At 37.8% G+C, this 18430-nt stretch overlaps 1 protein-coding gene across 1 annotated transcript; it reads left to right on the forward strand.

The window, feature by feature from the left end:
- Positions 1-6377: 6377 nt before the first annotated feature.
- MACIR (macrophage immunometabolism regulator) lies at positions 6378-18103 on the forward strand. The gene is made up of 2 exons (XM_041471134.1): positions 6378-6510; positions 15741-18103. Exon 2 carries the CDS (start codon positions 15762-15764, stop codon positions 16383-16385), a length of 624 nt encoding a protein of 207 aa, XP_041327068.1. The 5' UTR covers positions 6378-6510; positions 15741-15761; the 3' UTR covers positions 16386-18103.
- The last annotated feature ends 327 nt before the right edge of the window (positions 18104-18430 follow it).

The following is an 18430-nucleotide window of genomic DNA, read 5'->3' on the forward strand; positions in this document are numbered from 1 at the left end:
TCAAAAATAATGATCATACATGGAGCAGCAGCATCCATGCTGCTGCAAAAACAGTTCAAAGAATAACGGCAGAAGACACATAACAAAGATTTTTAAAAGCCATTTCAGTGCAATAGACAAATGGCAGAATGTAGGGATTTAAGACTACTTTCTGTCATCTAACACAGAGAGAAGCATAATGTTCCTTTATTTTTCCTGCATTTTTTCCTAATCAATTTACAGCAACTGTATTTTTGACAGTCCCATAAGTAACTGGCTAAAGAAAAAATAGTAAAAACTTTTCCAGAAAGTCAATTCTGCAAGAAGCAGTAGTGTACTTTCTAGAAAGTGTACTTACTAGATATGTACTTTCTAGTAGTAGTAGTAGTTCTTATCTCTTTCATTTTTCTTTCTAAATAATGGTTTTAATTTTGCTTGCCTTTGTGAGGACAAATTTCATTGAGTATTTTTACATGCTAATTTTTTTATTCCCTCACTTAGCCTTAAAAACAACCATCTTGTGCTCTGAAATACAGAAACTGGTGTAACACCAGAGCAGTCCAGAGTGTATTGCTGTGAAAAACAGATGTTGAATAAAAAAATATGCCAAATATTTTATCTATAAAAAAGAGAATGTGTGAGTGTGTGAATGGCATCAAATATGGGCCTAGGAGGAGGAGAATGCACTAAATACAGAGAACATCCGCATCACAAAAAGTAGAAGCTAGTGTAGAAAAGATCCTACAGCAAGCTTAAATTCTGCTTTGATACAACCAGTTCTAAAGTGGACTTGCTTAAAAAAAAAAAAAAAAACAACAGACTTGATTGAAAAGTTGTCACTGTACCACACAAATTAGAATTTACAGATCTCCATCCTGTTCAGTCAAACAGATAAGTCATGACAAGAGACAAGAGAAAACAAGGTAATTGGGTGACGTGCATTTTGCAACAGATCCAGAATACTTCTAATATAATGGCAGTATCTTTGCTCCCAACAAAGCTTTTTTGGTCTAAGTGCACCTGTCTTACCAGATCTCCTATTTCATCTCTCCAGTAGAAGGAATAACTGCTCCTTTATTTAATAAGATTATTATTTGTTGTATACTAATATAAGTACTAAAAATCTGTGAATCTTTTAAAATCTGAGTATAAATCCATTATTCAGACTTCCTGTCTTATTTGTTGTCAGACTCTTGATAGCTTTTTCACTTCTCTTTTGGGAGATGGCTGGGAATATATTTAGACTTAAATTATTATATGTAAAACTTCCATAAATTATTTTAAAAGGCTACTCTGGAAAGCATTTTGAACTCTGTGAATTTAAACTAAGTCTGTAGACATTTTTAAAGAGCACTCACATAGAGCAAATACTGAAAAGTAGAAATGAAAATAAAGGAGAAAATCCAACCAAGAGAATTCAAAAGACTGAAATTACATTGGATTTGAAACAGAATGAAATTAAAAAAAAAAAAAACCAAAACAAACAAACAAACAAAAAACCTGGAGATTCCTGCCTTTTCTAGTTTCAATATTAGTTGCAAGTAAGTAAACATGGACTAAAACACTGTGCAGTTCTAGGCCACAAAAATTAAGAACAATGCTAAGTCACCTGAATACATCCAGAAGAAAACAACCAAGCAGGTAGAAGGGCTGGAAGGTCTGTCCCACAAGGAGGGGTGGGGTTTGGATAGAAGGAGGCTGAGGGACAACATCACTGCTGTGTTCAGCTTCCAGAGGAGGGGAAGTGGGGAAGGAGGTGCTGGGCTCTTCTCTTTGCAATTCAGCAACAAGGTGTGTGGGAATGGTTCAAAAACTGCATCGGGGGAGTTTCTGACTGGACATTAGGAAGCTTGCTTTTTTTTTTTTTTTTTTTTTTTTTTTTTTTTTTTTTTTTTTTTTTGGGGGGGTTTTTAAACCCTGGCGCGCTTTTCTTTTTTTTTTTTTTGCTGAGAGGATGGTTAAACCCTGGCACAGGCTTTCTAGAGAGGTAGTTGATATCTTGAGCCTGTCAGTGCCTCAAAAATAGGCATCTGGATAATGTCTTTTGTTACAGCACGGCAGGGTGGTAGAAATGCTGCAGCCTTCTTTGAAACGTATCCTTTAGAAGCCGCTCAGAGTGAGGGCACAAGAACAGCCATTTCAAGTCCATGCACACACACACGTACCACAGACAGCTCAGCAGAGGAAAGACAGGAAGGGTCTTTGTATGATATATTGCAGCAAGGGTTTATTGCACCCACCATGCCAAAGGGACCACAGACAAAAGACAAAACCATGTGGTCTGCACAACTTGAGTATGGGGTCAGTGATGAATGACCTGAGGGCACAGGGTGGGCAAAGGGCAGGAACCTGTAGGGGGAATGAGGGATGAAAAATTGGGGTGGGCAGTGTCAACTGGCCAATGGGGGAGGCTTTCTAATGTAGATTGGCAGTAATGCTGCAGAGCATTATGGGTTAAGACTTCTCTATCAGCTTAGGTGGGGAAAACTCCATGACATAGTCTTCCAAGGCAAGGCTTTGGGGATTTCCCTGAGGGGGAGGATTCAGAGGATTCCACAGTCCTTCATAATGGGCTTGGAATTTGGTCAGCCCTGAAGTGGTCAGGCAGGTCCCTTCCAACTGTTCTATTCTATTCTATTCTGTTCTATTTTTTCTGTTATTAATTGCCATACATTTTATACTCAACATAGGCTATACATTCAATCCAAAAGCAATAAGGTTAAACAAGGATCATAGGAGCACACAGTAATTCAGGATAGAAATGGCTTCAGGAAGACTGTGGTCCAATGTCTTGCTCAAATCAGGGTCATCTGTGGGACCAAACAATGTCACTTAATCCAGCTTGCACTTGAGAGCCTTGAAGGATGGATACTGCACCAACTCTGTGAGCAACCAGGTCCTCTCACAGACATGTCTTCATCACTTCTCTTGCTCCTTAACAATGCACAGTTTGATTTGATAAACTTACTTATGTAGCCTACAGCAACATTGGCAAGTATTTTCTGTTGCCTCTCCCTATATATGTGCACACTAAGTGCAGATTTTGCTAAAGACTGGTCCAAAATTTCACTTTCCTTTCCCAATAACTTTTAGATCTCAAGGTGGAGGACAGAGTATGTCTTTTCACATTGAACAGTTCTGTTTATAGCTTTGAGATGCTGTGAATCAGAACTGGTACTAACTGAAGGTCTGCAAAATGCACAAAGCTCTAAATGCACCATTTTTTTATATTCTGTCCTGTGTTGGTGTCCATCGGACAAAATTCACCTTGCTTAAATAGCTGTTACACCAGCTGAAATCAGCTTAATTAGGCAAAAAAGTAAATTTGGCCCAGTAAGTAAATCAAGGGATGATTTTCACACTTTAAACTTAATTTTTTTAAACTGTTATATCAAAAAATTTAGATGGTATTTTAATAAATGCTTTTAAAATTTTGTTTAGGTTTTAAGCTGATTTTCACTGTATTTACTGGTCTGCTAATTTTTTAACTTAGCAAAATAATCCTTTAAGAAATTACTAAACTTTTGAATTTGGATGGCAAAAGTTGCAAGTTATATGGCAATATATAATATTTCTTTCTTTGTATTTTAATATAAAAATACTCCTTCTGCACCCACCCCAGCAGCCCCCAATATAACGTTCTTCTGCCACATCAGCCATACCCTCCTCAGAGCTGCTTTTCTCTTCCCTTCCCCCTCTCAAATTGGTACCTTTTTATCCTGAATGTGGTTCTAGATTTCCAGCAAAAAAAATGTGTTTTCAAAATAATTGCTGCAATCCTTCAAAAGTGAGAGTATTTAATAAAAATATTTGTCTCATTAGACTTGGTGATTAAATCCATGTACAGAGAGCCAAAGAAATATAATGAGTAAATATTCTATAAATTGCTCAGCTTCCCGCTGTTGAATTTAATAACTTCACTAATGCTCAAAACACCACAGCAGTTTCCAATGTACAAACATGGAATACAGGAATAGCAAGAAAAATAAGCCTTTTGATAAAAGGACTTTAGGGATAATAAAACAGGAAGAACTTGTTATGTTTGCCCAATTATCCAATCACAAATAAAAGGCCAAACAAAATTAAATGTAATAATAATTTTAATGAAATTTAAATGAAATAGTTTAAAATATATAAAATTGAATACATTTAATAAATTGGCTGTGTAATTTGGTTATTGAAGAGGATAAAGAAATTGAGCTGTTTCCCATGTATTTTACCTTTTATATTATGTTTTCTGACAAATTGTCTTGTATTGTCATTCTAATTGACTGTAATTGATGTGGGAAGCTACTGATGAGCACAGACAGTCTAAGATGTTGGTATTTTATGTTCTGGCCAGGATGGTGCAGAGAAAACGGCTTGAAATGGTCTCTTTCTCTCTGTGTTGCAGTAGGACTACAGAGTTAATCAGTTCTTATGTGGAAAAACAAAGCCCAAGTTCTCTAAAGTATCTTTATTTTCCATGAAAAATCTTGGATGCCTTGATAAACACTGCAAAAAAGCAACGAAATACAGTACTTTATCTTAAGAAAATCTTAACAGCATGATGACATTGAAAATGCAAAATTTTGAAAATTATGGGGATTTAGGAAACTGTAGGTTCATTTTCAAATATTTGGTTTGGAATTTGAATACTAGCTTTAAGAGAAGTCTTCAGGATCTGCTTTTCTCTTGGTGCCTAGGAATTCAAAAGTTTTGCACCATATTAATTCTGTCAGTGTGATAAATGTTAATAAATTTTACAGCTAATTAAATACTAAAATATCCTACTGCTGCCTGCCCTCTCCTTAGAACTCCATTTCAGAGTGTGACTGAAAACTCAGCTGACAGTGAGAGCAGGAAGTTGTTGGGAGGAAGTTTGTTGGAAGAAAGTTGTGATATACTAACTCACATGATCTTACAGCCTCATTTATACTTCAGGACGGCATAGGAAGATGGGATTTCCCAGCCAGGCCAGTATTGCAGGTGTCAACATGAACCAAAGGAGTCTGTGTGCTGTGAGCAACATGGAGTATCATAATGCCCCTGAACTACATACCAGGTTCTTTTTCTTAGACTGCTGCTTGACCAGATACATTTCCCATGTTCTCGGCTAAATTTACTAATTTAGTTCTTAGAGCGCTTTTGTGATCTTGTAAACCCTATGACTCTTAAGGACCTGCAGGGCCTGTAAAATTCCTTATAAAAACACTGGGTTTTATTTCCCTGTTGTTTTTTCTAGCTGAGAATTCCAAGGAACACAAATTCCAGGAGCATTTGGGTGTTGGTATTCCATATGGAATACAAACATCCTTCAGTGCAATTCAAGACCAGAGCACCTGCAACTTTCTTGGCAGGACCATTGGGACTAGAGGGAGAACAGAACATGGCCTTTGTATGGGGGTCATCCATGCCTTCCCAATCAGATTAATAATCTTCATCTGTGTGATAAAGCATTGATAGTATAAGGATAAAATGTTTCTAAAATCATGGGATATTCGGGGGGGGGGGTTGGAAAGAAAGGTCGGGCCTGGTAGGCCCTTGGAAATGTTAGGATTTACTGGATCATGTATACTGCACCTGTATAATCATTTAATGACTGTGATAAATTACGTGATTGTTAGATGCGAATATTGTTTAGTAATTGGATATAATTATTGTTTAATTGTAACAAGAATCATGAAAAACTGTGTTGGGAGAGTTTGATGGAAATTACAAAAATCCATGCTTGGATGAAATCAATGTATACAATAGAAGAATATAAATTTAATAATTAATATGTAGTTATATAATCATAAGGGTATAAAAACATGTTCATCCTGAACCCATGTTGGAGTCAGATTTGGGTCTGTACTCCTGACACCCAGAGCTCTTCAATAAAGGCACCTGCATATAATCATTCCGTGATTATGTGTTCCTGAACACTAACCGAATGAGTCTTTAAAGACTCAGTTTCAGAAACAAAAACTAGCTTAAGTCCATCCCTAGCTGTGTGGTAGAGCTCGTAACTATTATGAAAGGGGAAAAACAGGACTATGACATAAAACTTTTTCTTCCCCTTCCCTTTTATTTTACTTGCAAAAGCCAAGTTAAGCAATTGTTTGCAAGGTTTGCTGCAGTAATATCATCTTTGCTTGCGCAGCAAAATGCAATAGGGAAATGATCTAATTGGTTGTTGGCAAAACCCGTTACTAAAGGTTTGTTATCTAGTCGGGGTTCAAACTTTGCAGGCTGCTTGGAAATACTACAGAAGTGGGTGGTATTCCGTGATGAGAAAGTCACCAAGAGATGGTTGCTTGATCCATTCTTACAGCTATATAGGACAGAAAATAGCATGAGGCACTAACGCTTATTAAACCAGGCTGAACACAGCTGGAAGACACCGAGGCTCAGGCAGGGGAGGGAGGCGGAGCTCTGAACGGCCTGGATGCACTGCACGGAGCCGCCGCCGCGCTCCGCCCTCAGCCCGGCGGGCCCGGGGAACCGGAGCTCTACGCACACCGCCCCTGGCAGCTGCTGCCGCGTGGGACCCGCCGCGCAGAGTCATAGGTAGGAGCAATCGAGCACTGAGCCGGCGCTCCGTGGGCTCCGGCCCTGCTCTCGGAGCTGGGTGGCCCAGGGAGGGGCCGTAGGGCGGGAGCCTTTCGGGGGTGGGTGGTGGTGCCGCCGCGGGGAGGCCTACGGAGCCGTACCGTGTGGACCGCGCCACCCGAGGGCGCCGGCTCCTCTGCGCGCTCCCGGCGACGGAGGGGCCCGCGGACTGGGGGCCGGGTGGGCCGTGCCCGGGCAGCGCCAGGTTGCGGGGTGCGGGCAGCGGCCTTGCGGTCTTGCAGGCCCCGAAGCCCGCCCTGCGGCCCGACTGCCGCCGGACTGAGTTGGAAGCGGGGAGCAAGGCAGGAGCTGCCCGACAGCCCTAGGAGAGCAGGACGCTTGGTGGTGGTTCCCATGTGTACAGGGAAGCCGGGGAGTTGCCATGCGGGGCCTGCAGCCTGCGCTGAGGCAGCTCCTGTGCGCTCTCCTCTCCGTGCCACCCGATGGGTGACAGTGTAAGCGGTGGAGAAGCCCAGAACTTAACTTGTTTGCAGATACATCTAGTATTAGTGTATGTATGCATTTAGTATGCATAACCGTCTCTTCAGTTGCAGTTTAAAGCGCACTGGCAGCCCCATACTCAGGCGAGTGATAAACTTGAATATGACCGTATTATTGAATCTGACAATGACGAGGTGCACTATTTCACAGCCTTCTGTGGGTAACTTTTGTATTTCTTTGTAATAAATTTTGCATTGTGAAGAGTAGACACACTCAGAGGTCTGTCTTAATATTTGCTGTAGAGCTTGTGAAGCTCACTGATTGCTCTTGTGCACTTAAAGGTGTATTAAAGTGTTACTTCAGAGTATTAAACTTGCTAAGCTGCTTTGGTTTATTAGCAGGCATGTTTTTCCAGTTCTCTCTCTGCACATTTACCGGAAGAGTGTCTTTGAGCAGTTGCACTGCTGTTTTGAGTGGTATGCAGAATGTAGGAAAACAATCTCAGATCTTAATTCTCTATGTACATTACTTATATGCTGGTCTATATATATTTTGCCTAGCATAAATGTATTCTTTATTACAAAGAAAATAAGAAATTATGAACAAATGCTTCTTGTGAATATGTCTTTGTTACTGTATTCTCTGGAGTGGGCCAGGATGTCATACATGTGTGCTTGCATACAGAAATGAATTGATGTCAGAAAGCTGCTGCTCCCACCACCTTCCTGCTTTTTGTATATTTTGAACCATATCCCAGCTAACAGGGTGTGCTTGCTTCAGTTGTCTCTTTTCCCCCTTGAGTGATAATGAAGATAGAGGAGCATGGTTATCACAGTGGCTTTGAAGGAGAGGGAAATGAGGCAGTGGCAGTGCAATCACTGAAATTAAGTTCTTTTGTAAGAGTACTGATATTATAGTGTAGCTTTCTGTGCAGTCTCTTTTTTGATCAGCCTTGTGCTGCTGGCTTGGCCACCAGCAATATATAATCCAAAGTCAGGTAAGTCAGAACTGAGTGTTCCGGGAGGAAGATTTCTGTTCACGCTAGTTGTAAGTTTAATGGAAATTTACTCTGACTGCATGTACTGTCGGGCTTTTATTAGTTGTTACTCTATGCTTGCATTACGCTTGTTTTAAAGCAGCATTTAAGTAAGGGAACGAGCATTTGAGAAGCAGGCAAACAACAAAACTTTAAAGCCTTTAGGTACATTACTCTAGTGAGCTTGAGAAAGTGACCTTTATCAGTGTGGTTGGTATAAGTGAACATGAAACTGATGCCTTAAGTTTTAAGTTTCATATTTTCCAGATTCTGTACTGCATTACTATATAACTCTGAAGTTCATATAAAGTGTTGGCAAGTTCTCCTCACAGTTTAGTTAGACAAAACAATCCTTTTCCAGCCAGAGAACCAAGGACACCATTGCAGCTTCAGGCCCAAAAAGTATTAACAACTGCGAATTGAGGAGAGCAATCTGGGAGGATGGTACTTCATAACTTGAAACTGTAATTGGACAATTAACCCCAATATGTAAATGGCACAAAACTTATAAAAGTGTGAAATCTTGTGACCAGTTGTTCATCTTGGGTGTAACCACAGCTGGGTTTTTGTACTGCCCAAGTTGTATCCTTTGAAGGCCTTTTTAATAAATACCTACTTTAGTCCTTTAACACTGTCTAGCCTCTGTTTCTAGGTAGCATCTCAAGTCAACAAAACCTTTCCACCAAATATCTAAATATCTGCTGCAGATTGTAGCAAAGTAAAATAAAGAACAAGTGACTTAAAGCGCTTCTATTAAAAAAACTGAAAAAACTAAATTGCATTGATTGAATAAATTTTTCGTAATATGAGTAGGTCTATTTTTGAAGTTTCTTTCTTTGAATAGCTGTTCCTAGTCAAAGGCTGAATATTGTATGGTTTAGGCTGATCATTTCAAAATAATGTCACCAGAGCTGCACTAACTTGTAAGTATAAAATACTACTCAACCTGAATTTCTTCTGGAACACAAAAACACTGGAGACCCATAGTCCCATTAGAACACTGGTTTTTAAAGAAAATAAATCAGTATTTATTTGGTGAAAACTGGAATACTTTAAGCACTCTCCTTTTGTTTGTTTGTTTCTGTCCCTTTCTTTTTAAAAGGCAATTTAGTTGTTTGTTGACAGCTTAGGTTGTTTGGTGTCTTCCCAAATGGGCTAACCTGAAAATAAGAACTTCGAAAATTTAGCTTAGTTGATGAAAAGATGGAAGATCAAAAATACAGAGAAGTAAAAATGAAATTATAAGGGAAACATTATTCTATTTAACTAATCAACTAAAAAATAAAAATCATTTGTGTTACAATATGCATCAGCTACTTTGCATGTATCTCATTGTTTCATTTTTTGATGAGCATAGTAAACAGCCACCTTTGTGTTGGCCAGGAGCATCATTTTACTGACAAAGTGAAGTGTTTGTCTGTGATTCAGTCCAACAGGGGAGTCTCATTGTTCGTGTGGAAGGCTCTAAATATTTTAGAGAAGTTACTGTCTGTTAAACACTTCTGTCTACTGTTGCTTGGCAGAAAGATGTTAAATGGCCTTCTTTCCCACCGTTTTATTTCACTTCTCCTGCTTGCTAAGTCTGCTCATGCAAAATTCATGAGTCTGGTCAGATTAGATTAGATGTGTATTTTGTCTTTGTAAATTGTATGCTCTGTCATGCTCATCTGGTCTGAGGTAGTCAGTTGTGTTGCTAGCTGTAGTTTCTCAGTAGTGCACTTATGATGGTCTTCAATTTTAAAAGGTTGTTTTCTGGATCATAATAGTTTTCTGTTTAAAACTGTTAATAACAAGAATTTAAAAAACTGATTCCTGCTACTTGGAGTAGGAGCATATTAGTAGAAATTGACGTAATCATCTTTTCAAAAAGAACACTTTGTAAATGGTAGTTTTTGGCATTTATTGCTTGGTATACAGGGTAGCTGAATGGCTTAATTTTTTACCTGTTGACAAGAACACACCTCCCTCTCCCCCCGCCGCCCCCCCCCAAAACACACACTTTACTTGTTGTTTTGTAGTCTGTTGTTTTACATTACATTCTGAAGTTACTGCACTGGCTTTGTTAATTCAGTAATATCAATTCATGTTTTCTTAAGGTCTGTAGGATTATAGTGTATGTCTTACACATAATTTTATTTTCTTGCATGTAATTTTGAGGAAGTAAATCTGTGCTACACTTAGTTGTTATTCTATTTGAATGTCATCTTATGTGGTGCAACAATTTCATATTGCCCCCATTCTCTTTAGCTTAGAGGAGTATGGAATTTCTTATAAGGAACAGCAAACATTTTTTTTCCCTTCAGACTGCAGGGAGAATGATGTAGACCGTATATTTTACTCTTCACTAGGTGACAATTGAAATAATTAATGGTGTCCTGACTTCACACATGCTGGACTATTACACTTACTCCTGATGTCTAACAGAAAAACATTTTGTCTTTTAAGTGCATTGTATATATCAAATAATGGTGGCACAGAGAAGGGAAAGTGTCAAAACTGGCTTGATAGCTGTATTCAGTATGTTTGACTCTTTTACAGTTGGTATCACCACTGCCATCTCCATTCTGCTTTTTATTTTTGCAATTACTGTCATTGTATCAGTGTGACATATCTCAGTGATTCTTAGCTAAAAGTATTGCCAACAGGCTTGGCATCTAGGAGGAAGAATCAGTTCTGAAGAAGAAAACATCTATTGAATGGACAGAAATGTAATGCTTATCTAAAAGGAAAAAATGTTGTAAAATCACTTCATATTCTAGCTGAGAAGATAAGTAACAATAGAAATGCCAAATGATAGAGAACCAGTTATTTTTTTGGGAGTGACAGGGAGTAACTTACAGTAGTTCCAAAATAATGTGGACTTTCTACAAAGCATAAGAGTATCAAGGAAAAAAGCTCTTCATCTTTCTTTTTTTTTTCAAATACTCAGTATTTAAAGTTTGTATTTTGTAAGTCACATTTCCTTTCTCAGAAAGACAGTAAGTAATACACGTAACAGAAGAAAAACATTTTATCGGGAAAAAAAAAAAACATAAGATTCTGAGTGCAGTGAAGCACATGGCAAGAAGTCATTTCAACAATAAATGATTTACAGTGCATATTGTGATATCAGGCCCTGGTGTGTCATGCATGTCTGTTTTTCATTTGTCCCATGTTATGAGAAAGATATGAATGGTATCTGACAGCTTTGGGGGGGATTCAATAACCAGAAAATATTTATATTTGCAAAATGTGGAAATTTTGATGGTTTTATACTGAAAGAGCTATCCCAAAAATATTAATGTATTCTTTGAGGCCATACAGTGATTTTAATAGTTAATCTAGTATTTATCTTCATTATTTCTCCGCTCTGTGTTTTAGACAATTTTCTCAGGATTTATCTGGATTACTTTATATACAGAGCTTGCTTTAAATATACAGAGAACTGATAAAGTCTTGTAAAATCACATTGAATTCTATTCTGAAGGCCATTCTGGTAGATATTGATTAAATTAATTCTCTTGGTAACTGCTACTTTCAGTTACTTTGCATGTGTTTTTAATATGTGGACCAGCAGCAAAGGTTATGCCATCTTGTTCTTAGTCTCCTTGCTTAGATTCAATAATAATCTTTAATTACAAATTGTCTTGAATTGGCATCACTCTGTTGTCACTCTGTTTGAGAGGGAAGACAAAGCAGCAGTGATCTGAAGAAGCGGTCTTTTTAAACTGAAGTACTTTTTTCCAGTGTTATAACCGATGCTGGGCTTTACTGATGAGCTTATACATGTAAACAGCAGTGAACATAACAGATGTTATCAAATGCTTTATAACCACAGAAATGTCCTAAAGATACTGTCAAAAAGTTTTAAATATCTGTTTATAGGTAATGGTACAGACACTCACTGTGAATCTCAAATTATTTTCTTTTTTTTTTTTTTAATAGGAGTCTTTTAAATAATATCTTTATGTCTTTTCTGGCTTTTTTCCCAGATAAGGATACAAATAATTTTGAAGCCATATGGCAGCTTGAATAACTGGCATTAAAAGTCTTGGGAAAGAAGAGCTGAACATACATGCTGAGTTTTGGTCCTTTGCTTATGGAACTGGCCAGTCATTCCTGTTACCGTCTAGCAGTCCCTAGCTCAGTCCCTTCAGGTTTTGATATTTGTGATACCAGCTTCTGATGATGCTATTGCTTTCAAATGTTTGACAGATTTCTTCATTTTGATACTGTTCTTCACACTGCAGCACAGAATGGGAGTTCTGCTGTTTCAGAACCTTAAATACTTAGGCTGGACCTTGCTATCTTGAAGACTCTCTGCTCTGGTATTCCTTTGTACTGGTTTACAGTGAGGGTAATTATTGTGCAGTGAACTGCTGAGTCCTTCCTTTCTGCATGGTTACTTTTCCAAGTTGATGGCTTTTGGTTACCAGAGCACATGCCCATGTTTCAAACAAAATTAATTTAATTTAAAAGTTGTGTTCTGAGAAGAGAAGCCTTTGTGTTACTTTCAGATTTTGAATGCCAAAAGTGTATTAAGATATCTTAGTCCTGCCTCTTCTTTAGGGAACATACTGCTGTGACAAGTGATTTGTTTGTTCTGGGCTATTTTGTTTATTGGTTTGTTTTGTTGGTTTTGCTGTTTATATGTGACTAGGTAATATGATTAATTTCCAACCTTGCAGTACGTCCATTTTATTTATACATTTTCTAGCATCGTTTCAGTTTCTTTTAACAGAACAAAGTGAGTCTTTCTGAAAGGTTCCAGGAGAGATTTCCAAACTGCAGGGTAAAACTTGGGAATTAAGAGCAAGAACAGATACTTAGGTTTCTTGCCTAAAATCACAGGGTAGCTGTAAGTTGTAATGCAGAATTTCTGTGTGCTGTGCCTCCAGTAATCGTGGTTCCTGGTGGTACATAATTTCAACTTCAGAAGGTGTCATTAATGTCTTTGTCTCAGCAGCTGAGGCCTCATCAAATTTACTGTTTTACTACTTGATATGGTGTTAAAGTAGTAAACAACTGCTTCTGCTATTCTAAGACTGGTAATTGACTGCATAGATATATATTGAATTCTGTTAAATGTAATGGGAAGCATTATTGAGTTGTGTGGACTTCCTGCAGTGAAAAATTTTGGTGTCTGATTTGCTTCAGTATTTTAATTCTTTACTTAACTTTTTTACCTGTATTGATTGATTCACAGAATTGTTAGGGTTGGAAGGGATTTCATTGGTTGGACTAAATGGAGATCATTTAGTCCAACCCCAGACCATCTAGTACAAGCCCATAGTACTTAAAAGCTCACTGGATGAAGTACATCTGCAAAAGTTATGGTATACAAAACTGGTAATAAAGAATCCTAAGTATACCACAACTGAGAATGAAAAGAGACCATAAAAGACTAAAGGAACATTAAAAATAGTCTCTCCATAATATAAGTCTGTTAATGGCAGATAAAATTATCTTTAGCAGAACTGTGGGCATTTTGTTTAGTCCTAATTTATTAGCATAGGGAGCAGCAGGTTGATTGGGGACTAAGCAGGGAAGGAGAGATGGGAACATCAGACCCCAGCCACTTAAATCCAGGGTTAAACCAGCATTCTTTTGGTCTTGGTAGGTGCAAAGGAGAAATACCAACCAGATATCTTCAAAAGGTAAAAAATCACAAAGTTTACTAGTGAATTACAGAAGATAAGGAACTTTGTCAAATTATTTAGTACAACATGAAACACCACAGCACAGACATAGCCTACTGAACATAGAAATCCTTTAAACCCATTTGACATTATCTTCTGTGAAAAGAAAGTTAGAAGGAGAAAAGGAGAAAGACAGGAAAGATGTAGAAAAACAGACATAGCTACCACCTCCAGGGTTCCAGTGATGTAAAGCTCCAAGATGAAGGCAGGTTAAAGAGCAACATGATTGCCTCATGGTCAGCAGCCTTCTTAAAAACCCTTCCTTCCAGGTGGGTCTTTTGGTTGCTTGGCCATTTAGGAGGCTGAGTTAGGCAACACTGGGGGGCTGCCTCCATTGTGCCGTGAGTGACAGACACTCCGAGGCTGGGTCAGGGCACCACCTCATCAGAGGTGCCTCACAAACCTCCTACCACATATTCCAAGCCCCCAAGATGTATTGAAACAGATTTCCACTCTCTGACAGAAGATTATTTGAACTACTCCTTCCCAGTCCCTTCACAGAAACAAGGTAATCTTATATTTTGCATAAGGCTAGTATTTTCTTTTGTCGAGTGATAATTGCACACATTTAATTGCACACACCTTCTCTTATTTAAAACAAATTAATGAAAATTGGTCTTAGTGGGATTTGGGGGGTGTCTAATTGCAGAAGATGGAATAAAGTACTTCCTTTTTTGTTGCGTCGTTGCTATTTGGCCTGTGATGTTCTAAGCCTCAAAATGGCAGCAAGTAGTAGCTTCAAAAGTTTGCAGGCTCCTGGAAGTGTGTTTTAAGTTAGCCTTATTTGTGAAAGATTATTGAGCTTTTGAATGTAGTTTATGATTATATATAATGAATTTCAGTATTTTTTCAACTTAACACTTGGATACTAACTTTCCTTCCTTTGTTGCCTTTAAACATGACATAGTTATGCTGATTTTTTTTTGGTGAAGTATATTGACTACAGAGCCACTAGCTGTGCTAGCTGACCTTTAGAGCAAAGATGAGTCTGACAATGAAGGATTTGCAGGAAGAAAGCATTTCACAAATGTGACTTGTTTTGTGAAGTAGCTGTGTCACTGAAATGGTTCAGATGGTGCTGAAAATAGTAATGAAAAGGAGGCTTTACGGTGTTCTGGCATCTGCTGTGATGGTGACCATATTTTTTCCATGTTAGAGGTGATAATAGCTTGCATTGAGCACTTGTGTTTGTAAAGGCACCAAATAATGTATTTGGAATAGTTGTGAGGGAAGGGTAAAGTAGTCTGTTTCCAAGAGAAACACGAAAAAAACAAATAAATATTGCTTATTCTTAAAATGCTTATAAGAATCTAATGCTATATTTATTAAAGCAGTATACTTTGTTAGAAATACATTAGAACCTATTAGAATAAAAGACTGTGTGTTTGATTAATTGTGAGTAACATGATAGGTGAATTTTCTTGGGGAGTGGGTGAAGATTGTTGATGACCTAATCAGACAAGCGTGGAACAGGTAGGATGCTATTCTTTGAATCTAAAGGAAGCTGTCTGCGCATCTGGAAGATGGAAGTATTGCAGTGCACTCAGATTAGGTTTGGTCCATGGTCATATCTAAATGAGATCATACTTTTTAGGCATGTTTTTTGAAAGCTTTGTTTAATAATATTGTCAGTAGACAAATTGCAAAGTAAAGATGGAGGAAAGTGCTGTGGATCTGCTAACGGATGTAGATGCTCCAAGAGGTGAGGGACTGCAAAGAATCAAATGCACCAGAAAGCTAAAAAAATGATCCAGGAAGATGCTCCATTTTTGTGTATGGTAGTATTCAAGTATGGTTTTAGCTATTTAGAATTATCAGTATCTTTATAAGTATCTTTTATTTAGAAAACCCACCCACGATAATTTTTGAAGACAGACGTTGGTGATAGGTTTGTTATGTGACACCATGCAGAGCTAAGACCAGGCCGAATGGGGAAGTACTGGCTATGACTTCTGGGTGATACAAAATTCCTTTCCTGTGGTCCTCTCAGCACCTTGTGTTGCATTTTCTGATCAAGCTCTGTTTTATTTTAGGAACTAAGCTTTGTGTAAAAAATGGAAGTTGATGTGGCTGGAGAGTCCAGAACTGCCCTCTCCACTCTCTCTGTGCCTCTTGCAGAGGTGAGTTCTGCAGCCAGGATGGAAGCAGAAAAGCCACGCTGTTCCAGCACCCCCTGCTCACCATTGAGGCGGACAGTTGCAGGGTATCAAATCCTTCACATGGATTCTAACTACCTGGTTGGCTTCACAACTGGAAAGGAGCTGCTAAAATTAGCCCATAAGTGTATTGGAAGTGAAGAGAATAAAAGAGAATCTGGTCCTAACTTGGGCTCCAAACATCTTGATTCAGGATTTTCACGTTCCTCGCGTTTGTACAAAACTAGAAGTAGGTTCTACCAGCCATATGAGATCCCAGCAGTAAATGGAAGGAGGAGGAGACGGATGCCCAGCTCAGGGGATAAATACAATAAAGCTTTACCATACGAACCTTTCAAGGCACTTCATGGTCCCCTGTCTCTCTGCATTTTGAAAGGTAAAAGGGCTCATTCAAAATCCCTAGACTACCTCAATTTAGACAAAATAAGCATTAAGGAACCTGCTGACACAGAAGTGCTACAATACCAGCTCCAACACCTTACTCTTAGAGGGGATCGTATGTTTGCAAGGAATAGCACATGAGCTATCATCTCAAATTTATAAATGATTTCTGATCTTGGTCTGTTGCTGCAGAAATCCACTGTTATACTGTGTACATGACTGTCCACATTGTAGGTGGTTTTATCAGCTCAGTGTTACCAGGAAGTAATTTATTTGAATACAATCTTGGCAATGCAATGTTCTACAAATACTTGGAGAGAGAAATCTTTCCTGATCAAGCAGCTTCTCATATAGATTTGACTGCAACTACTGGATATTTCTTTGGACACATTTTAACAAAATAAAAAGCTTTTGATTTTTGGTATTTTTTTTCTGTCTGCCACATCTAGTGTTTACAGCAATTCAACACTGAAAAATTTATGATGTCTGCTTGGTTGTTGCTAATTTTGGCTTGATATTAGAAACTGCTCTTGGATAGGTACCCAAGGAGGTTTTTTGGGTTTACTTTTTGTTTCTGTAGTAAAATGTATGCGTTTTTCTTACAGCATGGATAGGAAAGTGAGCATGACTGGATTAATTACTTGCTATTTAAGCAATCCAGTTCATACATTTGGGACTGTGCTTGTACTGGTGATGTGGGTGAGATTTGTTTGTAAAAGAAACATTTGCTACTTGAATCTTATTAAATTATTTTTTTAGTTTCTCCATGGAAGTAATTGCTTTGTCCTTTTTATTCTATAAAACATGTTCAGAATCAGTCTTTAAGTTATTAAAGCAAATCTTTCAGGAGGTAAAGTGGTTTTTTTTGTTTGGTTGTTTTTTTGGGTTTCTGGGGGGTTTTTTGTTAGATTTTGTTTTTAAATTGTCTAGAGACAGAAAATGGAATGTCTATACTGGTATGTTCGTCATGTTTTTGATTTTAATTTGTGATTTTAATTTCATCTGTAGTAGCAGATGTTGTCAACTTCAGCATAGCTTTGGAAATTTTGTTGACTTGAAGCACTGAACACGAGCTCTGGAGGGCAGATTTTTTTCTTGACAAGAGTGCAAGTGAAATATTTCTTGTCAGCGTTGAAGAGATGATCTTGAATTTTGCAGCAGGATAATGCAGTGGGTTACTTTTGTTAATAAATTTTTATCCAAATATGACATCAAATGCAGTTTTGACAGCTGTATTCTTAGATGTGTTTAAAATATTTTATTTAATTAGTTTTAATTTTACTTTATAGTTTAAAAATGAAAAATAGTTTTCATACTGTATTTTTTTTAGGTGCAGTCTTGTACTGAAGCAGTGCATAACTTGATTTTGCCTGATGTCCTCTGCAGAAGTTAAAAATAATTTCATATTGCTTTGAAACATAAATTATTTATCAGTTGTTTCTGATAGAGTCAAGACTTTTGTTTGTTTGTTTATCACTCAGAATTACTAGAAAGCACTAGTTAGTGCATGTGCTCTGGGAAATGAAGAGTTCTTGCGCTGTCACTCCACAATTTAAATGAAGGCAGCCCGCTAGTGAGCATTTTGTAGTTTGGTTATCTTTTTTAGGTTTATTAGAAAACAAAAAAAAAAAACCAAATCCAGTGTGTATTCTCAAAGTTACCTACACTGGTGTAAATTTAATGTCTTGAACAATGATCTTGAAAGTAAAAGTCTTCCTATTAGTCTTTAAGTTGAAAAACACAATACGGTCAGATGCCAAAGAGATGGGGGCTTTATTTAAGGAATAAACACTACTATTTATCGAAATATCAAATTAATTTGTATTTCTGGCTGAAAAATAAAAAGGGTATTATAAACAGCTGTTGTTGTGAATTCTTTTGCTGTGTAGGAGAATAAGAGGACATTTAAAAAACCACAACTTTAGACCAGGGAACATTTAAAAACAACTTGAAAGTTAGGGTCCTAGATTTCTGTGAAATAGATGCTTAGCTGTGTTCCTTTGTTTTGGGAAAAGGACCACACATTTACCTTATGTGCATCTTTTTGATATTGTCCAGTGCTATAATTGTATGTAATTGTATACACTGAGAGACTGGTTGATGGCTATATAGTTGAGTTCAGACATAACAATGTGTTGGTATTTTATCTTTGGTGATTTGTTTGTCAGTGTGCTCAGACACAGTCA

This window comes from Pyrgilauda ruficollis, unplaced genomic scaffold (assembly GCF_017590135.1).
Source record: "Pyrgilauda ruficollis isolate IOZ18807 unplaced genomic scaffold, ASM1759013v1 scaffold257, whole genome shotgun sequence".
In the NCBI taxonomy this organism is placed as follows: Eukaryota; Metazoa; Chordata; class Aves; order Passeriformes; family Passeridae; genus Pyrgilauda; species Pyrgilauda ruficollis.

Excerpts from the sequence above, each read along its gene's own strand:
- MACIR (XM_041471134.1), top strand. The coding sequence starts at position 15,762 with ATGGAAGTTGATGTGGCTGGAGAGTCCAGAACTGCCCTCTCCACTCTC.